Raw genomic sequence first — 11,172 nt, 5'->3', positions numbered from 1 at the left:
GTGGCGCCTCACGCACACACGAATGGCACTAGTTCTACCGTGCGTCTTTGAGAAGACTAAACTACCTGTCCTCTCAGAGGCTCACAAAACACGCTCTACAAACAGTCACCGTCTGCCTGTATAATCTCGGTGCGGTTGTGGCGCCTCACGCACACACGAATGGCACTAGTTCTACCGTGAGTCTTTGAGAAGATTAAACTACCTGTCCTCTCAGAGGCTCACAAAACACGCTCTTCAAACAGTCACCGTCTGTCCCGTCTGCCTGTATAATCTCGGCGCGGTTGTGGCGCCTCACGCACACACGAATGGCACTAGTTCTACCGTGAGTCTTTGAGAAGATTAAACTACCTGTCCTCTCAGAGGCTCACAAAACACGCTCTACAAATAGTCACCGTCTGTCCCGTCTGCCTGTATAATCTCGGCGCGGTTGTGGCGCCTCACGCACACACGAATGGCACTAGTTCTACAGCACGTGAGTCTTTGAGAAGATATTAAACTACCTGCCCTTTCAGAGGCTCACAAAACAAGCTCTACAAACAGTCACCGTGTGTCCCGTCTGGCTGTATAATCTCGGCGCGGTTGTGGCGCCTCACGCACACACGAGTAGGCACCTGACGCCGCCGGTGGCGCCAGCCCCCCCGCGCGTCGGTACCCGCCGTGGGGTGGCCAGGGTTAAGCGGTTTGGAGAGAGTCGAGATTTTTAAAAATTAAAATAGTTGCGATTGTTTTGATAATTATAGCTATAAGCTAGTCAAGCTAGAGTCGCTTAACTCATTAGTTGACTCTTTTTAAATATTTCAGGATTTATTAGGAAGACTATTTTAGAACTATAGGCTTTGAGGAGATTTTTTTTTAATAGTGCATAGGTTTCCTAGAATTTTCTTCTATGCACGTTCATTCAGATTCAGAGAGACATAGAGTCGGACCAAGAAAAGTCTGCAGCGGATTTGATAGCCCACGTAGTGTAAATGTTATTTATACGTCATTTTTTCATAGAAGTTTGATGTTTAAAATAACACGTGCACTGCGTGGGCCATCAGATCCGCTGCAGACTTTTCTTGGTCTGACTCTAGGTATCATTCTTTAAGTCTTGTTGGGTTTGTAACTCAATCTAAAATATTTTACTATATTTTAGTGATTCTAGCCGTTGAACATTCTTTATTACTATTTATCCATTTTGAATATTTTTGTAAACTCTACATGAGTTTCAAAGATTGTGTACTTTTATATTGACATTTGGTTGAAAAAAAAAAATCTAAACATTTTGAGTCAGTAACTCAGTATTTATATCAATTGAAATTTAGATAAATTTTGTTTTGAAAATCATTTACATGACACTTTAAATATTCGCTAAGATTTAAGACATGTTAAGACTTCTTAAAAGGCCTTGATAAATTTATAAATTAAATAATGTTTATGTGCAATTTTTTACAACTTTTTATAAAATACAATCTATGAAAAAATTACCAATAATGACTTTGTTATGAGTAGTACACTCTTGTTGTAGCACTCACAAAGACTAAGTAATCTGGGGGACATAAAAGGTCGCTCCAGTTCAAGCGGCGTCAATTCAACTCGTAGACATTGAAACTCAAACTATTATCTCTGCCATTAAAAAGTAGACGCCGGCAACACAGCGCCGCCGCGTCAGTGGCCGGACGCGGCCAGTCGAGCGGGCGCACGCGGCGAGCAATGTCGTGCGCGGGTGATGCGCGGCCGTCCCGCGCCTCGTGAGCGCTGCCGGCATGTGATGTTCCGGAGACGCGCGCTGCGGCGGCGGCTAGCAGCCGCCGGCGCAAACCACATCCCCGACGACACTCTCAGGAGACTCTCTCGCGCGCTGGACACTCCACCCGCCTCAGAATGTGTGCCAGCGGACCCCAATCTCAAACTCGTTGTGACCAGACTGTTCAGATTCCCCGACTTGAGGGACCTCAACGAGCTGAGGCGCCTCCCGGTGTGCCGGGAGCAGAACTGCTGCAATCCTCACCATTGGAGCAGACTGTCGGAACCCGGTACGTGAAGGGCGTTGACCCGAGCAACAAGTGAAGTAAACAGTGAAGTGTTCAGTGCTGTGTTCTGCGTTGAAATAGCATATTCCCTGGATTTTTCTTCACGTGCTTGCCGTTGCAGCGGTATCAGTGCAAATCATTATCACCACTTATCACTGCTGTTTGTCTCTGTATCAGCTTCGTTACGTTATAGTGACGTCACGTCAAGCATTGCTTTCTTCATTTCGGTTGTTTAGAGTGTTGCCATCGTTAGTGTAAACCTTTAGACTGCTCTTGAGTATGAAGCGTGGGAATACCTACATAGCAGTTGCGTCAAATACCACGCTGAATTTAAAATCTATCAATTACTAAGCAATTTTTTCCTAAAAGTATGTTCAACATTTTAGAATTTATCTTTTAAAAGATGTATATCATTGATTACTGGTAGTTACTCGGTTGTATCTACGAGGGATAGTAAACATTTCCGTGCGCGTCTATTTTTAGCGGCTTACATCAGCGTCTGAACGTGTTCTAAAACTTCTAAACAAAATCTAAAGGGTCCAGTTTTTATGATTACATCGTTTTCAATGCCATCCAGTCCAATTCATGTTGGAACAGGAGTTTACCCCGTACATGCATCAAAAACTTTTCAAGCACCATGGACATTATGGTTGCTGAGAAGTTGTTATCAACTAATGTAACGGAAAACTCTTAAGTTCAAATGTTTCGATACAAGTGTAGGTAGATCCAATAAGATCCGTTAAAACTTACTAGCACTTGTTGAATACCTAAGTTAAAAGTGTTGAGCGTCAATTGTTATAAGAAAACTTACATCCCCCATAAAAACATCTTCAAAATGATGTACGAGGCTCTCTGGCTCTCATGTTCAAATATTTCTTATAAGACTTCACTTAGATGCCCATCAGATTTTTCATTAAAGCAAATGACAAATGTTGTGCTATAACACATTATCAAATTCAAAGTTACGTTAAATATGACTAACACATAATTATATACTCCCCAATTATGATATCAGCCACCACGTGTTCCTCCTTGTCTAACTATATTATCGTACTACGAAAACAAAACATTATTTCATCATAATTTCCTTTAATCGTTCCATTCATTATTTGCTGGAAATCCTTTATCATCAAATTCTGGATTCTCACGTTTCTACGTGTCATCTAAAACCACGCCATTCATAATATTAAGCTGACGATTACTATTTAACGCCATTCTGTTAGTTTTACTTATTCAGACATTATTACTCATGCTAAAAGAAGACGAATTTAAATCAAGCCAAATTGTCGAATCTGTAGAATTTTGTATTTAACATGAATATGACACCACGTAAACAAAAAACCAACGATTGCGTTATGTTAGTACAATTACCTATAAAGAAAAATATATGAACGTACATTTGTATGCTTAAAGTAGTTCTGAGAAAAAGCAAAAGGAATTCTCGTCTAAGCAGTATCAGCAGATGGTTCCATGGCAATGGCTTCTATGTTACTATACAGATGATTCCATTGGCATTCCTAAATACTTACACATAGTTATTTGATCCTAGTCTGATATTTGATATATCAATTTGGCATGGTATCATTTATACGAAGTTCCTAACATGACTAAGAAATCTATAGCTCACACAGTATCACAGGATGTGTCTAAAGAATCTAAGAATATACTTGTTTATTTATATAACGTCCTTTTAAAATTTCTCATATTGTCTATTCATCTTGCAGTGTTGTCTGGATAGTCCAACACCATTTCAATCCAGAAGTGATTCTGAAATAGTACCTTCTCAAATAATTCCGCAATCTACTCGTAATTATGTGCCTATATCTTCTTAATCTGTCCAAGAAACTTACAGCCTTAATAAAAGGTCACTCTTCAGGCTAATTCAGTTTTAGAAGATATGATATGACGACGAGGATTGTTCAAAATTTAGAGACAATCATCTTATTTCGTAGCTTTGATATGGCACCTTTAATATCGACATGCCATTGTGTTTATACTAGGAGCTTGCCATTAAAAAAAGCATTTATCTAAAAGAATGATCAATATACCTGAACAAAACAAGCATCTCCATCCATCTATTTATCAAAAAGCCGATTTTCAAGACAAGTTAAAATAAGCGACCAAATGAAGAAACTAACTACTAGAAACTTGTTGACATGACGTACCCTGAAGTAGGGCCTGATGTATCAGAAAAATCTTGTTGACTGATTTAAAATGACTGGGCAAATCTTGAAATTTCATTTCAGTAAACCCAAACCACCCAACTAGAGTCTAGCTAGTACTACAACTACAAGTACTACACTAATGTCCACAAGTTCAATGCCAAATTTTTGGAAATTTCAAGACACCTGTCTTATCTTGAAATTTTCCTAAACCGATTTTTTGAGAAACTAATATTTATTTGTGTTTAGTATGGTTTAGTCACCATACAAACGGCATGGTAACCCTGCAATCAGCTAATCTGCGAGGGTCACTCGGCGATAGCAGGCAAGGTCGCGCCGGCGCCGCCCTGACGCGACGCTCGCGCATCCAGCTGGATCGCGAAATAAACTACGAAGAATCTCGTTTTCGATTATACTGGCGTTATTCTGTCAAATGTAAAATCGTTGGTAATTTTTCCCCTACCCAATATTTGAGACAATATTTAAGGTTTGCTATGTTTTAAATGAATATTGTTGACGGTTTGTTGTATTTTTTGAGATCGTAGTCTGCGTAGAAGTCGTTAAAAACGTTCAACTCGTTTTTTAGTCCCCTTGGGGACTTGGGGTTTGGGGCTCAATTTCATGAAACGTAAAATAAATAAAAAATAAACCCACAGCTAATTTAAATCAGCTAAAACCAATCATACTTTTGCAATCAAACTGATTGTGATAATCGATCCATTCATACATACCTGTTATATTGTATTTAAAATAAGAAATGTGTCGGAGCATGAGAGGAACGTTGCAACACAAAAAAAAACGTATGTTTTATCAAGTTCCTTGAAATCTAGTAGACGGGTAAGCTAATGGAAGGAATGCCAATTGAAAACGACGGGCACAAAATGAAAAGTAGCAGAACTTGTCCACAATGCATGCCAAGTCAAGTTTTTAATTCCCGGCCCAAGAAATTGAGGCCCGTCTTTGTTCAAGACTTTTTTGTTTTAAAAAATGCTACCATGCTGAGACGGGCTTGTGCGTTATAGTCGATCGGGTTTTGTTTCAAGTGTACCTACTAAATTAAAACCTTTTTTTCAAACAATCAGTACATTGATTTAGTTTTAACTGGCACAAACAAAATATACTTAACTTCTTTAGGAATTCAATGCCAGTACTTTTTTCGCTATCTATATATTATTCTTTTACCTTATGTAATCACTGTTTTTCTTCAGTGTATCGTGTATATCTAATTCTCTATCAAATCTTTACCAAATATCTAAATGTACTTTATACAAAATAACAAGATAAAGAACTTGTAAAACCGAGCACGCGCTCATTTAGTGTGTAGTTAATATTGGTATGACGAGATTGAACAAAATAAGTGAAGGAAACTAATACATACACTCGGCGTCAAAAAAAACGCACCTAACCAAAAATTTGTTTCAAGCAAATATAGCTCTTATCTTATACATCGTACCCTGTCAATATTGGTATCATTTGAAAGCGCAATTAATGAACTTTAAAAAGATGCATCGTCATTTTCCGTAAAACCAACCATCGCCAAACATCGGCGGTTTGTTTAAAAAAGGGCCGAGATCCGATTTTAATGGATCCCTTCTTGTGCAAACTTGGACGGGTATAAAATGGGGGGTAAAGGTTAGTTATGGGTTATTCGCTCTCCAGAGGTCACTGAGGTCACTACTGAACAGTTACAGCAAGAAAAAACCCTTGGACATGGATACCAGGCCAGAAGAAGTAGCTCAAGAGGTGGCACTGCTGCAAACAGGACTATGGCAGTATCAAGATGCTGAAAAATTTAACATAAGCGGTTTCCGAGTGCGTCGAGTCTCGCTAGTGATTACATCATGAAGTCTGGATCTGGAAGATAACGCTGTTCTTCCGCTAGAGACAACCGGTACATTTTATCGAACTCTTTGCAGAACCGTTTCTCCGACGCTGTTAAGCTGCAACAGCAGCTTCAAGCAGCTCGAATAACAGCAGTAAGCATTTCTACGATCGGAAGAAGGCTGGAAGAGAAGAGGATGTTGCCCCGTAGAGCTGCTACAGGCCCCCAATTAAAGCAATCTTCATCGAATAGCCTGGAGGCAATTTTCCCGACTGTACGAAGATTGGACGATTGAACAATAGAGGAATGTCCTCTTTTCCGACTAGACGAGGGTGTGCCTTTGCACCAACAACAGGTGCAGGAGGGTGTACAGGACGCAGGGAAAGCAATTCGCGCAAGCCTGCACCGAAGAGACCGTCTGCTAAGGGCGCGGATCTCGCATGTTCTGGGACGGCATTTCGACCGACGGGAAAACTGATCTCGTGTGCATTTCCCGCACTGAATGTGGTCACAGCCAGGGATCCCTGACTGCTCGGCGTTACATAACGGAGATCTTGGAGGAGCATGTGGTCCCGTATGCTGGTTTTGTTGGACCCAACTTGCAGTTTATGCATGACAACGCCCGCTGCCACACTGCGATGATTGTGCGAAACTACCTGCGTGAGGTTGGGATCACCGTAACGGAGTGGCCAGCAAGGAGCCCTGACCTGAACCCAATCGAACATCTCTGGGATCAGCTAAAACGGCGGGTGCGGTCGCATGATCCTGCTTCTGTCACTCTCCACAAGCTTCAAGACGCCATTATTGAGGAGTGGAACAACTTTCCTCAAAACGCATCGTGGCACTCATGACAGTCATGACTGATCGCATGAAAGCTACTCGGAGGGCAAGAGGAGGTAGCACTAGCTTTTAAGTTTAGTTTTAAGTAATTTTTTTCTGTATTTGTTGATTTTGTAGTGTTTTTTATTCTTTGTCATTTTAACCTGAATACACGTTGATTCCTTTTTCCTGAAAAAAGGCTTTTTTATGCGGTAGATCATCAATTTTATGACATTTTCCAATAGAGGGTTTCATAACCTTTCAAATAAGGTCCCATAGTCTTATCTTGCCTTATATAATATAAGGTTTAAAACGGCTTGAAAGAAAAAAGTTAAGGTGTGCGATTTTTTTGACGCTGAGTGTATAATGTTACTATAGCATACAGTAATATAGTTTTATAAACAAGGTTTGTTACAAAGTAAATTATGAAACGAAACTGTTTACTTGTTGTAGGATCGGTTAAGTTAGCTAAAAGGTCTTAAAGTTAAGAATTTCGAAGTTAAGATTTTTCGGGAGACTCAAAATCTCGCTTTAGATTTCGATGATCACAAATAATTTTTAAATATGTTTCAATAATATTGTATTCGTTTAATGTTACCACATTGTAAATTGGTATGCGGACTAAATATGCGACATAATCGTTTGACATGTTAACATATTTCATTTGTTTCTCATTGGTGTGGAATGCGGCATACTCGTGAACTAAATTGCTTTCAATATATTTCGGTTCAGGGTTCTAGCTGTTTACATACCACAATTGCGTCTTCTCCGTTATTTTTGATCTTGTATTAAGCTCTTGATGTTGTTAATTAAATTTAGTATTCAATGTCTACATTCTTAAAAGATTTAGCTGTAATCGTCAACATTTGATTCCAAAACTATTCGCCATGTCAATCGCTACAACATTTTAATGTTAGATTGCGACTTCCTCCTCATATGCTGTTCATTTTTGCCTTATATCAGATTGTGCCATATAAAAGGTAGCAAGATTCTGCTGAATTCGTCTAAATTCGATTCCAAAACTAACTACCATGTCAATCTCTACAGAATCAGTTTGTAAGTAATGAGTGGCCATGACATCAACGAACGCACAGCCGCCGCCCACACCACGTGTAGTACTTAGGAGCCACGTAGGTGTGTTGACAATGCCTATTAGCATATTAATTAAGAAGAAAGCCGAGGAAATAGGTACTTAATGCCTCTCCATACAGACGCTTGTTCGTGAGAATAATCTGATAGCGTGGTCAATAAAATTTCAAGTTTTATAGCTTCTATAAATGGTGGTCCGGCTAGTGTCTTTACAGTAATCATGAGCGATATATTTATTAATTTCACTGAATTATTGCCGGCATGGTTGATTTATTGTCCGTATCTTGGTGATTTAGGGTCTAGCTTTGTCCAGTTGGAGTCTTCTTTGTAATTTCGTCTCAAATTTCCCTTATGGGTGCAGTGAGCACATCCGGAGGCAATGTCGGTTGTCAGCGGACCTCACCTGCGCCGTTTTTTGTGGCGGTGCAAGACTCGCGACTGCCGCCACTGTTTTTGTCAACTTTCGCGGCGGTTCCCACAGACGCCGCTAAATATACCGTCGACGCCGTCTTAATCGTCATTCTTTCGACTTGCGTGCACTTTTTCAACCGCCGTTGTTTTGTTTCTGTTTTTTTCCCTTGACTACAGGTCGACACGCCGATCATTTGTCATCCCGGCTTTTGGCAGCGCCGTTTAAATTATTATGTCACCGTGTTTCGTTAAAACTATGAAACGAACCTGTCTGTAAAAGATTTACTTCACCATCTTTACTAACAGCTGTTACGTGTACACCTGCCGGGTTCGCAACATTTTCCGCGATTTTATTGCAGGCATAAATTCGCAAATTCAAAACTCTCGCACGAATCGCTCGAACGTACAGTAAGTTTATGCTCAAGGCGTTTATTCGCGTTTCGGCGCCAATCTCGGTGCTGGCGGCCTTTATTTGTAAATGTTCTTATGAGAGCCGGCGTCAGCGCGACGCGGGATCGTTATCTTATCGGCGCCGACGCCGCGACGCTGCCTCACCGACAAACATCGCTCATCGTCCGCTAATCCCGATACAACAAAATCGGTGTCCATTACTCAGGCAATTAGCCGGCGACGTTATCGTCTCGTAACCACCATTTACAAGTGATTCTGTGCCCACACGCCATTTCACCTGGCCATTACAACAGCCAAAATTTAATGATGTCGTCTAGATATAACCGTATAAGAATCCATCTGTTAGCGACGCGTCGGCGGCGGCATGGCCGATATTTATTTAGCCATAATTGCTTGTCGGCTGGCTGGCGCCGGCGCCAGGCGCGCCGCGCAGCCGCCCGCGCGGGGCGGCGCGCGCGGGGGGCGGGGGCCCCGCCGGAGGGGGGTGCGTCGGCGCAGGTACGATCACCACACTGCGTAAGCTCAACTCGATTTTCGTGATTGGTTTTTTTTTCGATTGTCTGATGTTTTTGGGTTTTGTTGGATTTGTGAATGGCTGTCTTATTATCGACGTTGTTTACGACTCTTTTATGCGGAAGTCTGGCACCGTCGCCTGTTTAAAGTTTAGGTATTATAACACTATGGTTTTCTAGACGTTTATCGGTCGAATGTTTAGAGAACTATTGAGCGAGGCCCATTGACAGGCGCCTGAGCGGAACCGGTTGCTCCCGTGCTTGCGAAACTGGAAAAAATATCGTGTTTAGGTATTCGCAAAGCGATCGGAGGGGCCCAGAGACAGCTCGTAAAACCAACAAACCAGTCACTAAATCAAGCTTTATTAGATCTTACCAGGAAAACCTGAGGGCCCTACCTAGGCGACGGCAATAAAATAGGGATTTTGCTTTATGAGGCGCTCCTGCGCACTTGACATTATGTGATTCAATCCTTTATAAGTACTTTCTCTTTTTAGCTTTTAAAGTTATATACACAGGTTTATATACATAAGTAGTATATATATAATTATCTACTTAATAGTCTTAATACTAATACAGCATTAGTCATGAATATGAGTAGGTATTTTTCTAGGCATTCTAATTTACAGTTTCTATCATTTTTAACAGTTGTTAAATTAACAATACTTTATCCCCAAAACGTGATCCAATCCATAACATTATTAACTGTAGTACCGGCCGGGAACTAACATATTTATCACCTGAAATGTTTGATAAATCGCTGGAAACAACCATAATATTAAGAATTTATGATCTCAGAATCATATCTAAGAAATCCTGCAGTTTAAACACTATAATATAAAGGTCTACATTATTGGCTCTTGCTGTAACTGTTAACTGTATAAATTGTATTGTAATTGACAAAGCACGGACTTAAAAGTTATATATTCCTGTAATTGTTATGCGAGAATTCGTACATTACACACAGCTTATTTGTCTAATGATTAGATTCCACAATCACACTTCCCACTATAAAATTCATAAGAAAACAACACTTGTGTGGAAACAAAATTTCTGCTCATTTGGTGTTTTACTAATGAGTGTTAATTAATTCTTCTAAAGAACCGCCGCCACGTTCAGTCCACCAATGTAGAGACTAATTAACTGTAATTAGTAATTCATCTCTACGTGAAACTTGCTTAGTTTGACATTAAAATTCAATGGAGCCAGGAATTGCAGTTTTATTGCAAACGGGCATAAATTAACTTTTTCCTGGCGTCGTATGTCGTCTTACCGGCTATGTGAGGAGAATTTCAATTGTCTCCTTATTGAGCATTTGGCTATTACTTTACCTCATCCTGTTACTTGATGGCATCATTAATTTCTAATCGAGTTTTTAGAACATCGAACATCGAACATTACTATTACTTAAGTATGTGCATTGTTATCTAATTATTGCTTATAGCCGTTTGGAGTTGTTCTGTTTTGTTACCCAACTGGTCCAATGTTCTTTTATGTTAATACCTATTTGCCAGAAATGGATGCCCAAAATGCCATTAAGTTACATGCGTAGTAGCAATCACTCTGGCATGCGATTGACGCAACACAAGAAATTTAAAGACGTCAAGCGAACGTTGAAAGCTGTCGTGGGCATACTTAGAATCTTAGTTTTCTATGTCCAACTGTACTGTTGTTTACATCTAAGCAGATCCAAAATAGGTTAACGTTTAGCTTAACATGGCGACGGATTCCTTCCGTATGCAATGTTTCCGGTGTGCTGGCAAGGTCCACTCGCGTCACACTACATTCTATCGCCGAGAGTCAACGATCCCTAAGAATTTTTGGACTTGGACCAGCCGGCTGTAATATTTCAGCTCGTGCACGTAATAATCTGGCTGGAAATCAAAGTGCAGATTCTAGTTGATGGACGGCCTGAGGTTCTTGAGTAGCGACGT

At 40.5% G+C, this 11,172-nt stretch overlaps 1 protein-coding gene across 1 annotated transcript in view; it reads left to right on the top strand.

Annotated features, from left to right (window-relative positions):
* The first annotated feature begins 1,536 nt into the window (after positions 1 to 1,536).
* The window catches only part of LOC134806125 (mothers against decapentaplegic homolog 6), a 40,742-nt gene continuing 31,106 nt past the window's right edge, over positions 1,537 to 11,172 (top strand). The window contains exon 1 of the mRNA XM_063779408.1: positions 1,537 to 2,015. Coding sequence (XP_063635478.1) covers positions 1,709 to 2,015 — 307 coding nt within the window. The 5' untranslated portion in view covers positions 1,537 to 1,708. The remainder of the gene's footprint in view (positions 2,016 to 11,172) is intronic.

Source organism: Cydia splendana, chromosome 2 (genome assembly GCF_910591565.1).
Source record: "Cydia splendana chromosome 2, ilCydSple1.2, whole genome shotgun sequence".
Taxonomy (NCBI): Eukaryota; Metazoa; Arthropoda; class Insecta; order Lepidoptera; family Tortricidae; genus Cydia; species Cydia splendana.
Note: the sequence above shows the minus strand (reverse complement) of the source record. Positions and strands in the feature narration are given on the sequence as shown.